Below are 24,556 nucleotides of genomic sequence, written 5' to 3'. Positions count from 1 at the left end.
AGATAGTTCTACTTTCTAGTGAAAGTATAAGTTAAGGTGGTACCGAATTCAGAAGTTCGATGTTACTCAGAGACCATTCAGTTCTAACTCATTCTTTTCCAGAAGAAGAAAATATTTCCTATTGATTTCTTAAAATATGTAATTCTTGGGAACCAGCAGTTAGCGTAATGGCTATGTTGCTGGACTCCCACGTAGTCGACCGCAGTTCATGTCCCGGACCTGGTGACTTAAAACTCATGCCGGGCGCATGTGCGTGCATGCCCAAGATCCCCAGAGGAGAATGGAGGAGAAGGGATTGCGGTGTGACCACCCACCTGGGAGGTGATTTCTCGCTTTCTGTTTCTATGTCTCTCTCTGTCTGTCTGGTGAGCAGAACTGAAAAAAAAAAAAAAAAAAAAAAAAAAAAAACCTCTCAAAAATAAAAACATAAAAAAATGTAATTCTTGCATTTTTAAAATTGTGTGTCCTTCACATATAGAAATTTTTTTTTCTCACCTATGACGGAGTCCTCAAAGAGGTCATGCACTGCTATTGTAGGTGTGCATAACTATTCCCGGCCTTTATGTTGGACCAGGAATCGAACCCAGGCCCCCCAGATGGTCCCGGCCTGTGAAGCACTGTGTCTTAGCAGTCCACGCCACTGCAGCTGGGACATAACATTTATTTTTTCTTGTAATTTACAAACTTGTCTACACAAAGCGGCTTAGTTTATCTCCATCTTTTCCTGTATTCAAGCAACTGCCAATTTGAGGCCCTCCTTCTCTCAACACTGAATCATATTATCTTTGAAGCTATAAAGGACCAGTCATTATTTTTCCTTGCACCCTCAGGGCCTACCATAGTACCTGACTCTTTGACAACCTTAAATTATTCCTGAAATGAATAAGTTTTACTTTTGCCTCAGTGAGAATCAGTAAGGAAAGCTGAATCCAAACACTGTTATTGTGATTAATTTCTTGCTAGGCGAAGAACGTCTGATATTCTGAAAAAGTAGAGTCAAGGATAATGAGGTGAATTAGCTCTTAATTGAATTGAAAGTCTTGTCTTTACCGCTTATTTTAGAAAGCCTAGTGATTTTTAGTTCCTTTTTGTATTGGCTTAGTTGTGACTAGGGTTGTGTTATTTCCATGGCTGCAAAACTATTTGATTACTTGATGGGCTCTGACACTGTTTTCAAAAGCTAGAAAGAAGATGTTGGTCTAAAATAGAACGAGTCTCACCTCTTAAAAATTCTAGAGGTCATTTAGTATTTTGGAGGGACTAAATATACTCCTCAGAGAGTCAGCCTTTTTTCACCTTGTCTTGGGTGTTTTAAAGATGCCACTTTTTATTTTCTCCTGAAATTTCATCCAAATTTCTTTTTTACCCTCAAATAAATGCCTCATTATTTGAGTTTATTAAGTATCAGCAAGATTTCATTTGAAAACCAACCACGTCAGGGTCAGCAGATGGCATGGTGGTTAATGTGCTGGATGCTAACATGGCAGACTACGGTTGGAGTTCCGGGTTGGGGGCTTGAAAATCATGTTGAGTGTGTGTGTGTGTGTGTGTGTGTGTGTGTGCATGTGTGCATGCACGCGTGCGCACCCAACATCCTGAGAAGAACAGAGGAGAAGAGATTGTGGCATGGCCATCCCCCTGGGAGGTGATTTCTCACTTTCCCTCTCACTGTCTTCGTGTCTCTCCAGGGAGCACACATACCCTATGGCAAAAAAGGTAACATAAATACATACATGTATACATACCAAACATGTTGTATTTCTTACTTTGAGCAGGCAAAATAGTTTGATCTGAGATGAAAAAAAGTCTTCTGATTCCTGCTCAAGGGCAAAAAGTGTGTACTGAACTTGAGATCAGTGTTTCATCTGTAAAATTCTTTCCCCAAAGGTTTCTTGGATCCATTTCTCCTACAGTACTCTCTAATTCAGACTCCCTTTCCTGTTTGTCTCCTGATCTTAGAAGTCATGCTGCCCCTTGCCCTGCCCCTTCCCTCCAGCGTCTTTTACTGCTGCCACAACAATCCTTTAAACTCCACTTCTACTGATCTCTTCTTGAACACCTCTTTGGTTCTCTTTTCCTTGGAGGACATGGTTAAAGAGTCTGAAACAGACAGACCACGGCACAATCGTTTCTTACCTACCATTCCATTTGTCACCCCCTTCGCATATCCTGTACTATGATCAAATTCACTTGATCACTCTTCCCCGGGCATTATCTTTGGTTTATTCACCTTGAAACTATAGCATGCGTGATTCATTCGCCTGACATTTATTCAGAGTCCCAGCAGCCCATCTCAATACTTCAAGTTCAGCACAAAGCTATGTCATCTTTTAAACTTGATGCCCTTCCTTTGGAAGTGACTTTTCGTGCCTCTGAATTTGTATAGCGCTCCAAAAATATCTCTCTGTCTTGTGTTGTTATCATCCACATCCTTATTGTTCAATACTTTTCTTAATCATAGGTGCTAATATTTAGGTTGCTTATCTTCATATTCCTTACACTGAGTGGAGTCCTTTTTAATGAATAAAACATATGAGAAACGTGTTTTCTTCAGCAAATACTTCTGAGGTATCACCATGTTCCAGGTGCCATGTCAGATGCTGGGAACATACTGGTGAGGAGGGTTGAGATGGTCTTTGGCTCCATGTGCATAGTCTAATACATTTTATAGACATTTATTTAGCAAATACTTTATTATAAGGAATATATTGGGGTATCTGTCGGAAAAGTCATGATGTATTTTTCTATGCAAAAATCATGACTTTTCTGACAACGCAATATTTGCAACAAATTGTGGGGATATTGGAAGGCTCTGGGAACACAAAAGAGAAGATTACTTTATCTCTGTCTCTATGTCTAACTCTCTCCCTATCCGTTTACCTATGTCTGTGACAAGGAACTGGTAAGTGAGTGGGAAAGGTACGTCTGTGAAGGAAGGCTCAAGGGATGTTGAGACCCAGCAGCAAAAGAGATGGTGGCTTCCTGGAAAACTGAAAGCAGTTTGGTGTGGTTGGAACACGTAACAGATAAGATGGTGGATGCCGAGTGAGGGTCAGAATGTGGAAGATCTTGTAAGTCATGTAAAAAAGACAGAAGAAATGTGAAATTAATCTGAAAATTAAAAAGAAAATACAAAAGAAGGCAGTACTTTGGCAATGGGAAAGCAATGAAGATTTTCTTTTTTTTTTTTTTAAAGAGAGATTTTGCTATAGGGTTTGTATGCTCGCCCAACAGACAGAGAGAGAGACAAAGAGAAAGCGAGAAATCACCCCCTGAGGGGATGACTATGTCACCATTCCTTCTCCTCCATTCTCCTCTTGGGATTTTAAGCATGCACGCACATGAACCAGGTATGAGGGGTTTTGTTTGTTTGTTTGTATTTTCTTTTCCTTTTTCTTTCTTTTTTATTTATTTATTTATTTATTTATTTGCCACTAGGCATGTGTGCTTGCTAGAGAGATGGAGAGAGACAGAAAGAAAGCAAGAAATCTCCCCCCTCCCCTGAGGAGATGGCCATGCTGAATTCCTTCTCTCCATTCTCCTCCCAGGATCTTGGGCATATGCATACACACTTGCCGGTGTGTTTTCTAAGTCTCTGGGTCCCAGATGTGAATTGCGGTTGACTATGTGGAAGTCCGGTGACATAACCATTACACCATCTGCTGGTCCCCACCTGGCGTGAGTTTTAAGTTACTCGGTCTGGGACTCAAACCATGGTCAACTATGTGGGAGTCCAGTGATGTAAGCATTATGCCATCTGCTGGTCCCAGTGATGACGGTTTTTAAGAGGGGCATATGAAATCAGATTAGTGTTTTTAAACCTTCACTCTGACTACACTGGGAAGAGTAGAATGGAGGGGCGCCCAGAGGGATATCGTACAAGTAAAGATGCTATTCTTGGAGTTTAAGTGGCAGACTTTGGCTTAGGTAACAAGCAATGTCAGCAAGTTTGGAGAGAAACTGAAGACTGTAAGAGATGTACTTGGGAGAACGAAGTATCAGGACTTAGATTTCAAAGGTGAAAAAGAGGCAAAGGTCAAGATGCCTTCCAGGTTTCTTCCATTAACCACTGAAAGGAGAAGGGGCTGAGAGTGGGAACATGGGGAGGAGCAAATTTAGGAGGCAGGCGAGGAGGAAGAATTCAACTTTGTACCTGTATGCATCCACGTAGTGTCTGGTAGGCAGGAGGATATGTGATTTGGAGCTCAGGAGAGTGAACTGGCAAGTTACACAAATCTGAGAACCAAATGCGTGTAGGACCATAAATAAAAAAATGAATTAGGATGACGTCTCCAAGAACAAGCGTGTAGAAGCAGAAAAAGGCCTATGGGAGTACACTGAGACTCTTCAACTTTTAAAATGCTATTAATAGTTAAGTGGAAGAGGAGCCAGAAAACCAAACCAAACCAAACCAAAAATCTGAGAAGACACTAATGGAAAAACAATCCACCTACTAACCTCAGGGCAAAGTATATGATGAACACTAAAGATGGAAATTCGGAAGAGAAGGAAAGAAGGGACTGTTGGCCACAGGGTCAAATCCTGCTAAGAGTCAAGATATGACGATAGAAAAAATGTTTCTATTAGCCTTAATGGCAAAGATATCATAATAAACTTTATGAAATTGATTTCAGTGAAACAGTGTGTAAAGCCAGGTTGGAATGTGTTGGGCAGAAAGTAGAAGGTAAGACAATGGAGACAGCGACTGTAGATAACTCCTTTCAGAAGCTTTGCTGGGAAGAGCAGGAAACCTGTGATACGGGATTGAGGGAGGTGTGTTTTGGGGTTCTTTTGCTCGGTTTTATAAAGGGAAAGAAGGTAGTAAAGGGAAAGAAGGAGAAATAAATTAACAATATGGGAAAGAGGGGAAAATAAAAATGAGAAATCCTAAGAAGACAGGAGACAGAACCAGGCTACAATGCTGGTATACAGATGGTAAATCTCCCCATTTCAAAAACAAGAAAAGAAGTTAAAGGATTGATAATTAATATGAGTAAGTTTATGCATTTGACCACAGGTAGTACAATCTGATAACTTTTACTTCCTTTGAGAATAGGAGTTAAATAGATTTGCTTTGAAATAAGATGATATAAGATTAAGGAGAGAGAAGAAAGTAGGAAGTCATTGTAGAAAATAAGAATGAACTGAAGAAAAACACATATTAAGCACCTACTCAAAGCTGTCATATCTGCTTTGATTGTGGTGCCTGTCTATTCCTGTGTGACTTTTTTTTTTTTTTAAGAGAGATTTTTGCTATAGGGCACGTGCTCTTGCTGGAGAGACAGAGACAGAAAATGAGAAATCACCCCCCAAGGGGATGGGCTTCTCCTCTCAGGATCTTGGGCACTCACACACATGCACCTGCCATGAGTTTAAACTGCTGGGTCCAGGACTTGAATTGGTGGACTATGTGGGAGTCTAGCCATGTAACCATTATGGCATCTGCTGGTCCCATGTGCGACATTTTCTGAGAGTGCTTATTCACTCAGAAACAGTGTTTTAGGTTACAGCCTGATTTCCATGTAGGCAAAGAGAATGAAAAAAATTTTAAAAGAATTATTTATTTAATTCCATTTGTTATTATTTTAAAATTTGACCAGAGAAAGGGAAGCAAGAAAGCAAGCTGTCAGGTCTGGGATTTGAACAATGGTTGACCATGTGGGAATCCAGCGCCTTTAACCACCACACCACCTGCTGGCCCCAAAAATGAGGAAATTTTTAGTGAGGGCGTTAGACATACCCTATAAAGCCCTGAAAGCCCAAGTTTTTTTTTTTTTTTTTTTTTTTTTTTTTTTCTGTACCACAGAGCTGATTGGGGTGTTCATGCCCGTCATCAATCCAGCACAGTGGTAGTTCTCAATCTTTATCTCTGGCTGACACCTGTCAATCACAGTACTGGAAGTAATTCTATCTTATAGTTGTCTATTTTCTGAACTCTTCTCACCACTGAGAGATATTGGTAAGGAAGGAGAAAACTTGTGAATTACAGCATACAAACACATCGTGTCTCCATGATGGAGAAGCTGTGAAAGTAGAACTCTAGCACAAGTTAGAATAACCGAGATGGTGTGCAAGGAAGTCCAGTGATCTCATCACAAGGAACAGTTTAAATAAATTCAGTGTCATCCTTATTACAAAGTGCAAAAGAGCTCTCCTTGGCTGATGATTAAGCAATAGCCCTCATCTGCAATCACACTTAATGAGCAGTTGGGCAACATCAGACTCAAATCTCTTATCTTACTAGAGTGAGCATATGTTTTGCTTTCCTACAATATGGTAATGTATTAAGTCTAGCTTATGATCAAGCCTCAAGTTCTTACTCAGAGTGTTTAGCATCTTATTAACATTTCCCCTTCCTATCCTGTCAACGTACCAACTATGATTTCTATTCACTTTCCCACCTATTAATAGTAAATTACTAAATATTTGGAAATTAAAAGTGTATGGTTTAATTTGAAAATCTTTAATATATTTCTACCAGGTATGTACAGTACAAAAGCCTGTTTATTTCAAAGAAATACTTATACTTGGTTTTGCCGAAGACCTTTATTTTTACATTGTGCTAGCTTATACTCAGTAATGAAGCTAAATATGGCATGTATTTTGTTGTTCTTACATATGTTTGCTCTCCTACATCTTTGAGTTTTGTTGTGAATTTACATAATCTTTGCTTTTTTTTTTGTTTTTGGCAAAGAATAGTTTCTGGGATTGATGCTAAATTCTAGGCTTAAATCTTTAAAAAAAATCCTAGACTTGTAGCCAGCATGTAGCATGGCTGTTAAGGCACTAGGTCCCACAAGGTCAGTTGCTTGGTTCGTGTCCCAGACCCAGCGGGTTTGACAATCACCAGGATGCATGTGTGTGCATGCCCCAAATCCTGAAAGAATCTTGAATGGGAGGGGATTGTAGCTTTTCCATCCATCTTGGGAGTTAATTTTGTTATCAGATGGAGAGCTCAGCTATGTTGTGTAAAATACTCAGTTTTTTGGGTCCATATCTCTGATATTAGAGACCTGCCCTGAGATGCAGAATAAGGATGCAAACACAAGTAAAGTAGGAAAAAAAAGCTTTTAATAGAAAAGGGGTGATTTTTTTTTTTAACAGAGAAAGAATATGCCCATGCCAGAAAGGCTTGGAAGTAGGCAGCTTTTAGAGGACAACTGTGCTGGAAATGGGCTTAGGTGTTACTTTTATTTTGGGATCTTGTCATGAATATTTAGGAGGGGAGGTCTGTCATTGTAGCCTGCTTCTTGGTTTAAATTTCTGGGCTTTTATCTGTGCTTGTGTACTTTTTGTCAAGTAAGGAATATGATTACCTGATTATGCAAGCCCAGTGTAGACTTTGAAGATGTGAGCAATCTTCTCCATATTAGTTTATTGTCCCCAATGGGAAGTGGGATGTTGACCAAGCATTCCAGTGAATTCCTGTGTGCATATGCTGGAAGGCAGGAGGGAAGAATAAGAGTAGATGACCTCTCTTCTTTTGGAGCCTGGTGTGTCCTAGCTGTGATCCCTGGTAATAGTGATTGATGTGTCAGATGTCCCCTTTGTTAGCATATTGGGATTCCCTGGTCATAATATCTACCTTTAACAATTTCTTACTTTCCCTCTCTCTTCCTCTCTCTGGCAAGTGCATGTGCTCTATAGCACTCACATACACACACAAAACAAAACAAAAAATACAAAAACCTAGACTTGAAGTAAGACTGCATTATCCAAAATAAACTATTTCCTAATTATAACAAAGGTCTTGCAATAGAAAAAAAGAGACATGCTGTGGCTCTCATTTATATCTTTCAGGTAATTGCCACTCTTTTACATAATATCTAAGGCACAGGCCTGAATGTTGTTCTGAACTTAAATCGAAGCACAGGCCTGAATGTTGTTCTGAACTTAAATTAAAAGTTTAGGGGAACCAGCAGTTAGCGTAATGGCTGTGTCGCTGGACTCCCACGTAGTCGACTGCAGTTCGCGTCCCGGACCCAGTGGCTTAAAACTCAGGCCGGGCACGTGTGCGTGCATGCCCAAGATCCCCGGAGGAGAATGGAGGAGAAGGGATTGTGGCGTGGCCATCCCCTCTGGGGGGTGATTTCTCGCTTTCTGTCTCTCTGTCTCTCTGTCTCTCTCTGTCTGTCTGGCGAGCACATGCACCCTATATCGAAAGCCTCTCCAAAAAAAAAAAAAAAGTATTTTCCATCAATGAGTTCAGTAATATCTTCCAACTTGAAACACTGGGGGTGATTTTCAACAAATCATCTTCTCTTTACTATCGAAGAAGAAACAAGAATTTTTTTGTCTTTTTTGGCTTTGTTTCTTACAGAAATGCTACAAGTATACAGTAGACCTACCTCAGTTGCCTTTTTCTAAGCTTTCTTTTTTTTTTTTTGGAGAGTTTAAGCCACCGGGTCCGGGACGCGAACCACGGTCAACTACGTGGGAATCCAGCGAAATAGCCATTACGCTAACTGCTGGTCCTGGAAAATACTTTTTAAAATGACCGTTTAAATTTAGATACCTTAGCGATTACTTCATCAAAGAGTTGTTAACCAAATGGTAAATTTAATTAGGTTTTGAGACCAGCAGGTGGTATGGTAGTTAAGGTGCTGGATTCCCTCATGGTTGACCACAGTTAGAGTCCTGGACCTGGTGGCTTGAAAGTCACTTTCCCTTTTTCTGTCTGTCTCTGGTGAGCACACATGCTCTATGACAAAATCCTAAAAAAAAAAGAAAGAAAGAAAGAAAGAAAGAAAGAAAGAAAGAAAGAAAGAGAGAAAGAAAGAAAGAGAGAAAGAAAGAAGGAAAGAGAGAGAGAAAGAGAGAGAAAGAAAGAAAGAGAGAGAAAGAAATAAAGAAAGATAGATTTAATTAGCTTTCCCTGAAAATGCGCCATTACAGTAGATTATATCTAACAATATATAGGCAAAGAATAACATCACATTTTACTAACATATAGGTTCTTGTAATCAAAGTTGTATAGTTTAATCAACCCAAACAGTCCCTGGATGCTACACTGTCTTTGCAAATGATGAAATCTTGATGCAGGAAGACTTTACAACAAATGTAATACATGTAAGTCACTCTGGAGACTTCAATAGTATTCCTAAACCATTTTATCACATCCCTCTCTTGTTAGAGGAAATGGGGGTGCCCAGTGGCTGGCATCCTCTTTTGTTTCTTTCATTTAGGCCAATCCACATACCTTAGCACAAACTGACATTTCTTTTCTTACAAACAAATAAACCACTTTATAATTATTTCATGAGGCTCTTCAAATCCTCTTTTACCCCTGTTTTCTCTTTATTGAAATTGGTAGTCGTAACTTGGGGTGTTTTTTTAATCTTTTGACTTTGATCAAGGCATTTAAATTCATTCTGTCTGTATACTGAGAATAATGACATTGCTATTTTCCTCGTGAGTTTGTTGTCATGATTAAATGAGATAATGCATGTAAGATATTTAGCACATGATAAGGTCGAACTAAATATTATTATAGTATTAAATCCTTATATTCTTTGACCTTGAAAAGTGGCTGAATCTTTCCTAAGCCTTTCCTTGTGCTCAATTACACAGAATAATGACTCTTTCAGTAGAGACTTAGATCTCTGCAGAGAGTAGAGAATACCGAGACCTGTGTTCTCTCCTAGACTATTTCAAATGATCTGGATTGCTTCTTTATTCCTGGGCTATTTTACTTTTTATATATTTCTCTATATTAGATGGTGTCAAACTATTAATGGCTGTTAATTTTAATACAAACACTATTTAATACAAACACTAGTGAATGAGGTAATTCATCTTGTTTTTAGAACAGTACCTGTCATACAGGGAGCACTCAATAACTGTTGTGGGCTAGCCAGTGGCATGGTGGCTAAGGTGGCTGGATCCCACAAGGCTGACTATGTGTCTGACTTTCAGACTGGAGGCTTGATAAACACGGCAGACATGGGTGCACGTGTGCCCAAAATCCTGAGAAGAGAATGGAGAAGAAGGGATTGCAGCATGGTTATGCCTCCTGGAGGGTGCTTTCTCACTTTCTCTCTCTCTCTCTGTCTCTTTCCAGTGAGCACGTGCACTGTAGCAAAACTAAAAAAGAAAACAAAAATAAAACCAAAAAATGTGGATCCAAAACATATTATAACAAAACAAAGTTATTATTATTACTTTTGTTGTGTCATGAGTACTCAGGGGTTCTTTTTTTTTTCTTTTCCCTTTTTTCTAAATTCAAAGATTAAATTGCATTAAGGGAACAGATGCTGGCACAGTGGTAACACAACTGAACCCACATGGGAAAGGTCCTGGGTTCATGTACTGGGACATTCCTGAGCACAGTATGTGAGTGTGTGTGTGTGTGTGTGTGCGCGCATGCCTGTGATCTGGGCTAGCTGAGACTGTGTGTGGATCATGGCATGAGGACCCTGTTGGGGATGACTCTCTATTACTCTATCACTGTCATGGAAGAAATAAATGAATAAACTTTAAGAAATTGCATTTAAAAAAGAGATCCAAAATGCTTTTAAAAACATTTCAGAATATATTCATTAAATAAAAAAGAGTAATACCTTAAAGGTTATTGTATCTAGGGGCCAGCAGGTGGTGTGGTGGATAAGGAAGGGCATTGGATTCCCACATGGCCAACCATGGTTCAAGTCCTGGACCTGGTGGCTTGCTTTCTCACTTTCCTTTTCTCTCTCTCTCTCTCGTCAAATAAAGAAAAAATAATAACAATAACAAATGGAAATAAATAATTCTTAAAAAAAAAGGATTATTGTATCTTCTTCACTTAAAATTTGTCCATAAATGACATCCTAACTTTCCAGAGGGCTTTTGTAAACTGGGGAAGCTAACTGGAAGTGGAGGAAGTATCTTACAACTCTAACTATCTTACATTAAAAAGATAGTTTTAGCATATCTATGCAAGTCTAAATTGATTCAGTAAGCACTTAAAGAGCAAACACCATAGGTTTGGTGTTGTACTATTTTGATTTTTAAGGGTGATTAATAAAATATTACAATCCCAAAACAGATTCTGAAAAGTTTTGCAGCTGCCATGTCAGATTCCTTGATTTATTCATTTGACTTAAGCAACAAGCACACCCCACCCTCTCCTGGAGTTCTGGAGGCTGAGCAGTGCAAGATGAAGGCATGGGAGGGTTCGGGGTCTGGTGAAGGCCGGCTTCCTGGTTAATGGCACCTTCTTACTGTGTCCTCACATGGTGGGGAGAGAGAAGAAAGTTCTCTCAGGTTTTTGTTTTGCTTTGTTTTGTTTTTCTTCCCTCAAAGTTAATTTCTTGAGAAACAGAGACCCTACAGTGTCTTCACTTTACCATCTGCCCTAGCCCTAGCCAGTCAGGATCACCTGCTTGCCCACACTGTGTGTACAAGGAAACTTCTGGATGCAAACCCAGAACCTTCCCAGGCGGCTACAGCCACATGGAATATTGCAGTCCCACTGAGCTACCAAACAAATTCAACATTGGCTTCCTTTAATTCCATGTTTTAAAAATACATTTTTTTTTCTAACAGAAAACAAAAATCTACTGTAAAAACTTTTATTTTCTAAGTTTCTACAGATATTTTGCCCTTCAAGAAGTCACTTCGAAAAAAGTAAAGCTTTACACTATGTGTTTATTAAAATTTAAATAGTTTAAAAAACTTAAAAGCACGACTTGGGCCAAAAGAGTTCTTCAAAGATACTGAGTTTCTTTGAGAATTTAGGACTCGTTCCTCATATTCAAACATTAGCAAAGATTTGTGTTTAAGTTATAATATATAATACATTTGATAAAATCACTCATGTATTTTTGTTACTGGTCATAGTCAGAAGACCATAACCAGAGACTTTTGTTTTGTGATACTCTTCTTGCAAAATTCCGCAGTATCTTTGTCTTGCCCAATATGGTTTTACAATGAGTTTCGGAACGGGGATCCACAATATGTTGCCTAGATCTCTTGGCAGTGTGAAAACTTGTAACTTCAGATTAGACTTTGCACTATTTTCCCAAATTCTGAGTGCTTTATAGGTCTCAGACCTCAGCAGCCACTGTAGGAAATTGAGCCAGAGTTCGCAGGAACGCGCGCGGGTCAGGCTTTAAACTGAGTAACAAGACGGTGGGCGGGGTTAACGGCGAGGGCGCCACAATGGCTCTAGCTGATTGGATGGAACGAAGTGGGAGGAGCCCCCGACCCTGCCCGCGTGCCTCTGTTGCTACGGACGCTTAGGCCGAGGCAACCGCAATGGATCAGGAAGAGGGGCAGACGGCCGTGGACAATATAGTCACTCAGTTCAGCACCTATGAAGATTTCCTCGACTCGCAGATCACCACGGTGGACTTGTACTACCTGGAGGTAAGGGGCGTCGCGGCAGAGTCCCTCAGTCCCTCCGCGAGTCCCCGCGGCTAGGCCTCTCGCCCCCTGGAGGCGGTCGCGCAGGCTGCAGTCCCCGCGGCAGACCGCTTCGAAGCTGCTGCGGTGAATCTCCCGTCCCTCCCGCGCTGCGTGTCCTGACAGAATGTGGGCCCCTCATGTCACCCCGCGCAGAGACACGCGACATGCCCACTGGGAGTAGTGATTTTCTGTGTCCTGGCGTTTCATGGCTCCTCCTGGCCCACGCCCCTTCCACAGGCATTCTCTGCAAGGAGTGGCCTGCCCAGAATTCTCGGGGGCTGTACCGGGGCGCACAGCCTGCGTCTCCCGACTTTGCCAGATTGTACGAAAGAACAGAAGACCGAATCGTACCAGGGCAAAAGACAGCACCAGCCTAGGGTATTTGGTGTTATATTGGCATCTGGGTCCACAAACTCCCACCCCACGCTGTTGATTCAGAGAGCTCCTCAGTTCCTGCTACGGGTAGGTGTGGAGGCTTATACCTGACTTGTTTATCGAGTTTGATAATCACAACCAATGTCGGTAGTAAACATCCAAAAACGAAACAGAAACAAAAACAAAAACAAAACCAAGAAATCAGACCTAATGGTTACTGTCTTCTGCTCAGCAGACAGCCTCACCCTCACCCGCGCCAGGAGGAAGAGGAGCCAGGGTCGAGTTCTAGAGGAAACGCGGATAGTAGCGAGTATGTCCGGGCTGGGAAGCCGGGAGCTGGACCGTGGGGCCCTGAAGCCCGGGCGTGTTCCCAGCCAAGCGCCCGGCTAGACTGGCTACATGCCCATCATCCTGGAGATTCTGCTGTCCTAGACGTGTCAGCCTCACACTGTCCCTTCCCTGTTTGGGCCAGCGAGAACTAGCGCCACTCTGTGGCATCAAACCACAGTTGAGTCTGGGAAGAATTTGAATCCCCACACTTCCAGTCTGCAACGGTATATAATTTCGTATTTTAGTGGACTGAAATTTTTGGCCTCCAAATATCGGACAGAAGTTGGGTTTCATTTAAAAGTGGATTATAGGTTTGAAAGTGCTTATCCTTCAAAACACTTTCATGGGCTAGGTATAGAAATTTTTTTTAACTGCCAGAGGATTATGCAATCAATCACCAGAGAGTCAGGGAGAGACAGGAAACAGCACACTTCTTTCCACCCAGAACTGGCATGGTCACACCGAAAACCCTTAACCTCCGTATCTCCAACCTGTGAGTAGGATTTGGGGCATCCATGCACCTGATGTGTTTCTTAAGTCTCCAAAGCTTGGTAGCTCACATAGGACTTAGCTCCCTTAACCACAGACAATAGGGTGCCCCTAGCCATTCTTTTAAGGGACTAGAAACATCTAATTCTAGGCCTATCTCTGCCACAAAAGAGTTGCGTGACCTTGGATAAGTATTTGGAATTATCTGTTAAATGTAGCTGGTATTTCCAACATAGTTTATAGCTTCATAAAACAAGCTTTTTAGTATTTTATAAAGATAATATGTTTAAAATCATGAAAGGAAGTTTTATGCCTTGCATCTAAGACAATGAAATGAAGGGGAAAAAGTAGTTATGCTAAACAATGTTTGTATCCAAATGTCTGAATATTTAAGTAAGCAAAGATGAAATGTAGACAATAAACATCTTTATGGAATAAAAACATCTTTGTAGCACATGTGAAAGATTGCCAAATTTAAGCCTAGTATTAGTTTAAAAGGTTTCAATATTTAAAAAAAGTTTTTCATATGAATAGAGAACTAAAAACATCCATGTTGACTAGGGCTAAAAAATTAACACTTTGTGTTTTATCAATCGGAACTTTAAAGGTTTTCAAAATGGTAGATGGTGACTATATTTGGCGGAATGGTAAAGAAATGTAGGGTTCCCCCCCCCCATAGGCCATATACACTCACCAGAGAAAGATGGAGGAAGACAGAGAGAGGGAAAGTGAAAAATCACCTCCAAGGTAATGGTTACCCCACAATCCCTTCTCCTGTATTCTCTCAGGATTTTGGATGTGCATGCGCACACACACACACACTTGTGATTTTCAAGCCACTGTTTTGGGACTCGAACTGCAGTCGACCATTTGAAGTCTGGTGCCTCAACTACCACGCCACCTGCTGGCCCCAGAAGTTTACTTTTATATTTGGCATTGTTTAGGCTTATTCATTTTGTACTTTAATAAAAAATAAGATGAAAATTTATTAATAGTTGAGTAATGATAGTAAAGCATACGCACATACACACACACACACACACACACACACACATATTTAGATTGATTAATGACCAACTTTAGGTATCAGTAGCTCTGGAGACTTATGTTCTCAAATATTTTCTGTGGATACGGTTTAATTGCCCACTTAGGCCACACAAACAACAGTAGACTACTCAGTATTCCTAAAATCTCTTCAGCAATTTTCAAGAATACAATATATTATTATTAACTATAGTTACAATATTATACAATAAATGTCTTGAACTTTGCTGAATGGAGCAAATTTTAAACAGTAAATTAGCGATCACACATTATAGTTGAGCCTAGAATCATTAGATTTGGATTCTTGTTCTGCAATATTGTGTATGTAAGCATTTTGAAATTTTCTTTCTTTACCTGTAAAATAAAAGGGCTGGATTAGATTGCACTCGAAGTTCTTTATGCCTGTAAAATTTTATGAGACAGCTGTACTTCCATCTGTCCACTCATGCAGTCCATGTATTCATTTAACCACCTTTTAGTTAATGATCCTTCACCAAGAGCTTGCTGTAGTAGATATTGTCTTAATTGGCAGGAGTTTAAGAATCTGTTCTAGACTTGACCTCAGTAACCTAACTTTAGTATAGTGCTTACATTCAGTCTAAGTTTCATTTATTCTAAGTCTTTACTGCCTTCCAGGTACTCTTTTATTGTGTAGTGTATTCGATTGCCAAAAGTTTTCAGTCATTATAATTTCCATAAAAATTAGTAGTAATAATAATAATAAAAAAGAATTGTGAAAAAAAAATAGTACCAGTGATTCGGGAATAGCAGGTAATATAGTGGTTAAAAACTGGTTTACCATGATGTGAGTCTTGGAGATAGAGGCTTGAAACTCACACTGGGTGCGTGTGCATGCGTGCTCAAAATCCCGAGAAGAGACTGGAGGAGAAGGGATTGTGGCATGGTCATCCTCTCTTGCCCTGGGCAGTGATTTCTTGCTTTCTGTCTCACTGTCTCTCCAGCGAGTGCATGCACCCTATGGCAAAAAGCTCTCTCTCTCTCTCTCAAAAAAACAAACTGGTACTAGTGATTCACCTACAAATGGCCTTATGATTTGTGCTTGATCTATTCTCTACCCTTCTCTGCCCTTATCTGTTCTTATTTGTGCCCCTAACCCCCTGAGAGCTGACCACAGTGGTAATTAATCAGGCCCTTTGGGCTCTGGGTTGGTTTCAGTGAATAGGAAACACCAGCAAGGGATTAGAAGAGGGCTGGGAGAGAGTGGTTGGAGGATGTATTTCCTGACATCTCTCTACTGGCTGTGGTTTGGGAGTGGCTGCATTCCTTACATTTGGCCAACTTCTCATTCATAAAACTGCCATGCTCTTTCCAGGGACTGGCAGTGCTTCTGGTTCTAGGAATTGCTTTCTCTCCCATCTCCTTTTACACCAAATGGTTTAAATGACTTCCCACTGTTGCTAACCCAAGGTTGCTTCACTACCCCACATTAATGTCCATTAATTCTGGCCATGTCTTTGTAAATAGTACTTTTACTCTTTTTAGTCATCCCTTTTGAGTTTTCCAATTATTTGCTGTGATGACTTTGACATCTATATAGTCATTTAACACCTCAGACTATAGTAAGTAGACAAATAGTGTATGAATTTAATATCCACATTACTTTTTATATGATACTTGGCTAAGAAGAAAGGAAAGTAGGAAAAAATTGAAGACTGACACGAGTTAATTATTTGATGATTTGGAAAGGGGTAAGGTGATTCAGGAGGATAAAAGAAGCTCTTCATTCTATGTCTCTTGTGCTTTGCCTGTTTTACTAGATAGCTACAAAACATTAAACATTTTATCACAGTATCAGCAATTAGATTTATCTATGTTAACTCAAATAACAATATTTGTTCTGGGAATTAGTATCAGCAGACCTAATTAAACTAATCTCCTAAATCAATATACAAATAGCTGAAAAATTTTGGCAAAATTATTACACTGTGATTTTCTAGGTTCATTCTCAGTAATTCTTTCATTGAAACAATCAGTCTCTTCGTTTTAATAGCTGCCAATGACCACTGGAGAAATAAAAGTCCTAATTGAATTTCTTACTTTTTCTCAGATAAGAAATCAAGGAGTATTAGAATCATAAGCAATATTGAGTTTTGCTTAAAGAATTTTCTTTCCATTATCCTTAAAATTATTTGGCAAGTATTGATTAGGTGAGACTCTAGGGAAAATACAGTAACATAGTTTACCAAGATATACAGTAAGCCAACTAACAAAAAATAAGCCAACTAGCAAACAACTATTGTATTTTTTTATTGTGTCAAGGTACATAGTAAATATTGTTTCCCATGAAAAATTTTAATTTACATATTTTAGAATCAGCTATAGCTTTTATTTATTTAATAGAAAGAAATGTTGGCACACATTAGCTGCTCTTCACTTAAGAGGAGACCTATATTTTTCCTTCAGTAGGTTCATAGCATCATTGTGCCTCTGTGGAATTTTTTCCCTCCTGGGCACTGAAACTTCTAGACTAGCAGATCCTAGCAGAAAAAGCCAAATTTCAATAGTGAATTACTTGAAGTAATAGTAATAGAAGGGCCACTATGATTTTCACCCTTTGATTCTTATACCTGTGAATCTGGCTGTGAAAGAAACACCACTATATATCCTTCGCATAAAGCATCCTGCAGGAGATTGACCTTGGCCCAGAAAGTGTTGATACTCAGTAGCACTGGGCCTTTGAAAAGGTTATTCCACTATTCTGTCAAGCCAGATGCTACAGGATGATGGGGAGCATGGTAAAGCTCATGAATTGTAAGAGTGAGTTCGTTGTCATATTTCAGTTGCTGTAAATGAGTTCTATGATCAGAAGCAATGCTCTGTGGAATACCATGATGGTGAATATGGCTTTCTCTAAGTCTTGGGTTTCAGCAGCTTTGTGAGCAGAAAGGACAAATTCATCCTAAGTTTATTTATTCACGTGAGAACAAAATTTTGACCCTTGCATGATGAGAGTGGTTTTTATGAAATTAACAGCTACCAAGTAGCTAGGTAATCCTTAACCGCTGAGCTGAGCATTTTCTTTCCCCAAGTCCTCTAGCACACACGTAGAAGCAACCAACCCCGTTATACCTCTTATTTCCACTAAAATAAGAAGTACCATATTTCCCTATGGTATCTGTTATAGGCTTAGTTTTGTCTTCCCCAAATTCATATGTTGAAATTGTAACCCCAAGTACCTTATAGTGTGAATAATTGTGGATACAGAGGTAATTAAGGGAAAATAAGGCCAGATAGTTGGGCTCTAATCCAATGTGACTGGAATCCAAGAAAAGGAAATTAGGACACATAGTGAGAGGCAACCACGTGAAGATACAGCAAGAACATGGGCCATCTGCAAGTCATAAGGAAGACTCGGAAGAACCCAGTCCACTGATATTTTGATCCTGAACCTTCAGAATTATGAGAAAATAAGTTTCAGTGGTCTAAGTCACCTAGTTTATGGTTTTTTCTTATGGCAGCCATGAGAAACTAATACAGTAACAAACATGTTTACCTGAAGCTTTGTTTTCATTCCAAGTTTCTAAAGCTGATAAACTAAATAACTTTTGCCTCTGTATTCCATGGACTATACACACACACTCACATATACTCATTTATTTTTCTTTCCTTTTTTTTTTTTTTTTTATTTTTTTTTAAAGGAACATGCCCTTCCGGGAGAGAGAGAGAGAGAGTAACAAATCACCTCCCAGGGAGGATGGTCTCACCGCAATCCCTTCTCTTTCATTCTCCTCCTGGGATCTCAGGCATGCACACACATACTCCGTGCATGATTTTTCAAGCCACCAGGTCCAGGACTTGAACTGTGGTTGGCCATGCAGGAGTCTAGAGACATAACTGCTATGTCATCGGCTGGCCCTCACACTTACTTTTTAAATAGAGACTTGAGTTACAGGAGTATAAGATCTGTCTATGCAGTTTATTAAAGACTGTTTCTTTGTGTCTAATTCTGTAACCTGAAGTCATCTGGACAGACATCTATAAGGGAGAGATACTTTAGAAGTGGGGGAAGCAGGGGCAAAGTGAGCCCTAAATTAATGAGGACTGACAAAAACCCATATCAGACTCTCACCTCTCCCTGTCCTCCAATTGTGATGATGGGATCATTCTGCAAGAGAAGCTGGCACCTTTAGTCCAAAACTTAACATTTGCCTGACCCAAAAGTTGGAGAAGCTGAGGGAGTATATTCTTCAAAAGCTAAAGCAATATAGCTGTTCTGTTACTTCAGCCTCCTAAATATATTACAAATATCTCTTGTGGCCTATCCTAATGTGTAACTTTCCAGGGAATAAAACTTATGGGAGAGAAAGTTCCAACTTAGCTAAGTTGATACAATATAAATTCATTGCATATACCATGCTTTAATTTTTTTAACAAGAAAAGAGAATTTGCATGTGATTTGTATAATTAAAATTAGTAAAATGTGATGGATGCAAGTTTCTTAAATTTTATAGGATTTATATAGTGCTGGCATCGGTTTACAAAAGGAAAGGAAGCACAGAATAGGAAATGAAAGAGTGATTTTACTTATGAATGGAATGAAGGAAATTTAAAATGAATTCAAGACTATATTAAAATGAAAATAGTATGATTTATCATAGGATGCAAGGATGAACTCATGATATTAACAAACTAGAAAAGAGAAAAAGGTTTTCTTTGTGGATGTCGAAAAGTCATAGAATGAAATTTTAAACTCACCCTTATAATTTGGTAGAGTATATTGTGAAAAACTTTGTACTCAGTAATTAAACATTTGAAAAGTTAGTAACTTAAGGAAAATGTCATAAATAATTTTTAAAGATTATTTATTATTTTATTTAGAGAGAGACACAGAGAAAGGTAGAAGGAAGTAGCTCAATAGGGTCTTCACTCTGCAATCCATTCCCAGCCTCAGCCAGCCAGGACCATGGGCATGCGTGCACATGCCCAGCATGTACAGGGAGACCTTGGGATCAGAGTCTGGGACCTTCTCATGTGGCTTCAGCATTGCAGAACATTGTGTTACTACTGTGCCACTGTGACTGGCCTACCATAAATATTCGGAAGGAGTCAGAATATTATTATTTCCAGACAATAAGATTATATTCAATGAAAATGCAAGCAAAATTTGCTAAAACTCTGTTAGAACAAATAAGTGAGTTTTTTAAAAATCTAAAGTTGATGATCTACGACAGTTCTGTTCACCAGCAGTAAACAATGCAATAATGACAAAACCGGATCCTTAGACACCTGTGCAGTGTCAAACAGTCTAACACGCACGTAAGTGGAATCCAAAAGAGCAGAGGGAAGGAAGGAAGAAAAAATATTTTAAGAGAGAATGGCTAAAGATTTTCTGAATATAATGAAAACTATTGAATTCACAGAGTCAAGAAGATCAATATATGGCCTGTTTTTAAAAAGCTGCTCTGTTAGCTTCCTTATTTATTTATTTTTAAAATGTCTTTTCTTAGTTTTTATTTTATTGTTGTTTCTTTTTTATAGTTTTGGTAACTAAGTAATTTGATAATTTCTTACCTGAACTTCATGGTCTTATTTTTACAGGGTAATTGCATGTATTTAGGACCTATCTAAGAAGGGCTTTAAATAAATTTGTTCAGATTTAAGTGTAAGCACATTTTACTGTAAATGTGTGAATTTCTGAATTTACAGCAGATCTGTTTCAGTATGTAGTAAACAGTATCTTAAAAGTGTCTTATTCTCTACTTGTTAATTTAAAAAGTTATGATTAATATGAAAAGAAATTCAATAAATTCTTTTTTTTTTTTTTTTTTTTTCTTTTTTTTTTTTTTTTTTTTTTTTTGCTATAGGGCACATGCGCTCACCAGAGACATGGAGAGACAGAAAGCTAGAAATCACTCCCACCCCCAGGGAAGATGGCCATGCCACAATCCTTTTTCCTCTGTTCTCCTCTTGGGATCTTGGGCATGCAGGCACACGCACCTGGCGTGAGTTTAAGCCACCAGGTCCTGGGATTCGAACCGCAGATGACTACATGGGAGTCCAGCAACATAGCTATTACGCCAACTGCTTGTCCCTAGTTCAATAAATTCTAAGCAGAATAAACACAAAGAAAACCACTCAATGGAATATCTTAATAAAATTACTGAAAACTAGTGTTAAAGAGAAAATCTTAAAGGTGACCATAGTGAAAGTAGATATAAAACAAAGACAGGTATGACTGAACACTTCTCATAGAAACAAGGAGAACCATAGGACAATGGAGTATCTTTAAAGTGCTGAGAGATTTTTTTTAAAAAAGTCAACCTAGAATACAATATTTAGCAAAAAGTTTAGGTAAGGTATTTTTTTCAGCCAAACAAAAGCTAGGATAATTTTTTGTTAATAACTGAATAATGCAAAGAAGTAGAAAAATGTGTGTCATAAAAACACAAATATGAGGAGAGTTGTAATGACTGCATAAATATCAAGTGAAGTAGAACCCAGAATCAGAAATATATCAGGGGAAAAAGAGATCATTTCATATATATATATAAAGCATAATTTTATCACGTCATAATAAACATCTAGTCTATGTGTCTCATAACAGATTTTTAAAATTCATGAAGAAAAACTGGTAAGAATTGAAAGAAGAAATAGACAGCTTCACAATTATGACTAGAAATAACACCATTTGTTTTTTAGTAGTTGATAGAACCAGAAGATGGGAAATCTAGAAAAATATAAAAGATTTGAAGAACACTAGCAACCAATTTGACATTTATACAATGACCACACAATGATAGAATACATATTCTTTAAAAATGTATGTGGGACATTCATGAAGAGGTCTTGGGTCATAAAATAAGTCTCAATACATTTAAAATATTGAAATCATACAGAAGCATATTCTCTGATTATAACAAAATTAAAAATTGAAATTGATTACAGAAGTATACCAGTGTAATTCCCAAAGTTTTGAATATTAAAAGCTTAGTTCTAAATAACTCATGCTTAAAGAAAAACAAGAAAAATTAGAATATATGTTTATTTGAACAAAATGAGAACAAGACATATCAAAATTTGTCAGATACACTTAAAGAGAGAACTTTATAGATTTAAAGGCTGACATTGCAAAAGAAAAAAACATCTGAAAACCAATGATTTTAGTTTCACTTAAAGGAGCTAGAAGAAAAGAAAATTAAGTCCACACAAGTAAATGGGTAGAAATAATAAAGAGTAGAGATCCATGAAATGAAAAAGTGAAAAATAATAGAGAAGATCAATGAAAGTTTTATTGAATGTCAATAAAGTTGACAAACCCCTAACTAAGCTGATTGCAGTAACCCCTGTCTTTTGGCTTTTCCAAAGTCATACTCCTTTCTTGGGGAGTTCTTTTCCAATTGCTGCTCATTATAGGGTTATAAAGATATGGCCAAATAACTAGCCAAATGATTTTTTGTAACCAAAGTAAAGAACACATAAATGCAATGTATGTATATATATGTGTATATATATATATATATATATATATATATATACACATATATATATATATACACATTTTGGGAAAAATACATATGTATATGTATGTATATATACATATATATACACACACATTTTGGGTCAAAAATACATATACATGTATATGTAGATATGTATATATATATATAGATGTCTAGAGGTATATATATATCTATATCTATACATATACACACAAAATGTATATATATAAATCTATATCTATACACACACACAAAATGTATATATATAGATATAGATATATATACCTAGATATCTATATATATATTTGGGACAACTCTAAAAGGCCATCCTAATGCACCAGAGCTGTCAATTATCTCAGCTCTCTTTTCCTTACCCTTCTGAAAGTATCAGTTCCAAGAGCATTCTCCAATTAACTTTCTGCACACAACTATACATTCCAATGTTTGTTTCTGAGAGAACCCCCTTGCAATAATAGGCTGATTAAAAAAAAATGCCCTGCTGTTTTAACATGAGGAAATCCAGTATTATAAATTATTCAGACTTTCAAAAAGAGTGAAAGATGGGAGCAAACAGAAAGTCATCAACATATTGGAGCAGAGTACACCCAGTTTCCTGACTTGGAAAATTCTCTAAATCGGCAACAAGTGTGTCTCCGAACAGAATTTGCATAGGTCGTTCCTTCAGAAGAGGATTCCTCATGGCTCCTGCAAACTAGTCATTCCAGGGGACAGGAGAAATGAAGATTTTTCTACAGATAATTCAGCCTCCAGCAAACAAAGCTAGCATGGCAGGAGAACTGAGGCCTTCCTTCAGAAGAAGATTCCTCATGGCTCTAGTCATTTCAGGGGACAGGAGAAATGAAGATTTTCTACTCATAATTCAGCCTCCAGCAAACAAAGCTAGCATGATTGAACTTCAAGAATTCGAAAGAAACACACCATCCATCAGATGACAAGAAATCACCACAGGACCACAAGAAGTATGGGAAAGCAAGAAAATACCTCTCCTCCAAGGGAAAAGAATAACTCCTCTTCACCCACAAGCAGTTCAATGCAAATCATGGAAATGTCTGATAAGGAATTTAGAGCATTCATAATGGCGAAGCTAACAGAGATGGAAGAGAAGAGAGACAATGAACTGCTAAACAGAAAGGAGAAAGAAGTTGATGAGTTCTAGGAGGTGAGGAAATTCTTGCAAGATCTAAAAGAGGAATTACATGCTTTACAAAAGAGTCAAATGGAACTGTTAGAAATGAAGTCTAAAATACAGGAAGTCAAAATCTCCCTTGAAAGTATTAAAAGCAGACTAGATCATACAGAAAATAGAATCTCAGACGTAGAAGAGAAAATGGCTGGCCTAGAAAAATCCACCACAAAGACTGAGAAAATGGCACAAAAATTTGAGACTAATATACAAGAAGTACTAGATACCATCAAACGTCCAAACATCCGGATAATTGGCATTCCAGAAGGTGAAGAGACCCATAAGGGCATTGATAATCTATTCCATGAAATCCTGCAAGAAAACTTTCCAAACCTAGAGAGGCATTCAAAGATCCAGTCCCAAGAAATACAAAAGACCCCAAATAGAATCAACAACCCAAGAAGATCTTCTCCAAGACACATTATAGTCAGGTTGACCAAAACCACAGACAAAGACAAGATGCTAAGATTGGCAAGAGAAAAACATTAAGTTACCTACAAAGGACATCCCATCAGACCAGCAGCAGATCTCTTGTCGGAAATAATGCGAGCGAGGAAAGAATGGCAAAATATATTCAAAGTGTTAAGAGAAGCAATTTCAGCCAAGAATACTGTACCCGGCAAGATTATCTTTCATGTGCGAAGAAAAGACAAGAGCATTCTCAGATAAACAAAACCTGAAAGAATTTACCAGCACCAGACCAGATCTCCAAGAAGTTCTCAAGGGTGTGCTATATCAGGAAAATTAAATACAGACACACGGAAATAAGAGTACAAAAACTAAGAAAGTGGCCAACTTAATCGTAGGGACAAGTCTGGAGTTGAATATTATATCCCAGAATTTAATCGGGAAAATTGAACCAAAACAGAAGATAAAGTACATGAGACTGATAAGTTCATGCACCTACCATTTGAACAGAATCCAACCTATTTCCTGGCTTTAAGAAAAGTTCCTTAGCATTTCTATGATTTAAGTTAAAACTGGTTTTCTTAATAGTATCATGTGAACTTACCATTGAAAGTAGTTAGATTATTTAAGAAATTGTGTGATCAATACAACGTGGGTGGGAAAGGAATGGAAGACAATTGTTGACACCAGAGATAGTGTGAGAAGAGGATGGGAAAGGACAAAGGGTCAGAAAGAGGGGTAAAAATATTCTAGGAACTAGAAATGGAAAATTTTTTATAATAGTATGCATGATTAAGTCACTATGCAGTATATTCTGGATGGGAAATCACATTTTGTATGCTGTGATGTATTGCTTAGGGAA

The 24,556-nt window shown here is 38.3% G+C and overlaps 1 protein-coding gene across 2 annotated transcripts in view; it reads left to right on the top strand.

Moving 5' to 3' along the window:
• Positions 1 to 12,207: 12,207 nt before the first annotated feature.
• CFAP299 (cilia and flagella associated protein 299) overlaps positions 12,208 to 24,556 on the top strand; it is a 511,846-nt gene continuing 499,497 nt past the window's right edge. For both annotated transcript variants that reach the window (XM_006151456.1, XM_006151457.2), the window contains exon 1: positions 12,208 to 12,345. In XM_006151456.1, the coding sequence (XP_006151518.1) occupies positions 12,235 to 12,345 (111 nt within the window). In that variant the 5' untranslated portion in view covers positions 12,208 to 12,234. The remainder of the gene's footprint in view (positions 12,346 to 24,556) is intronic.

Source organism: Tupaia chinensis, unplaced genomic scaffold (assembly GCF_000334495.1).
Source record: "Tupaia chinensis unplaced genomic scaffold, TupChi_1.0 Scaffold000318_1, whole genome shotgun sequence".
NCBI classification, from domain to species: Eukaryota; Metazoa; Chordata; class Mammalia; order Scandentia; family Tupaiidae; genus Tupaia; species Tupaia belangeri.
The sequence above is the reverse complement of the archived record's forward strand: the minus strand, read 5'-3'. Positions and strand labels throughout refer to the sequence as shown.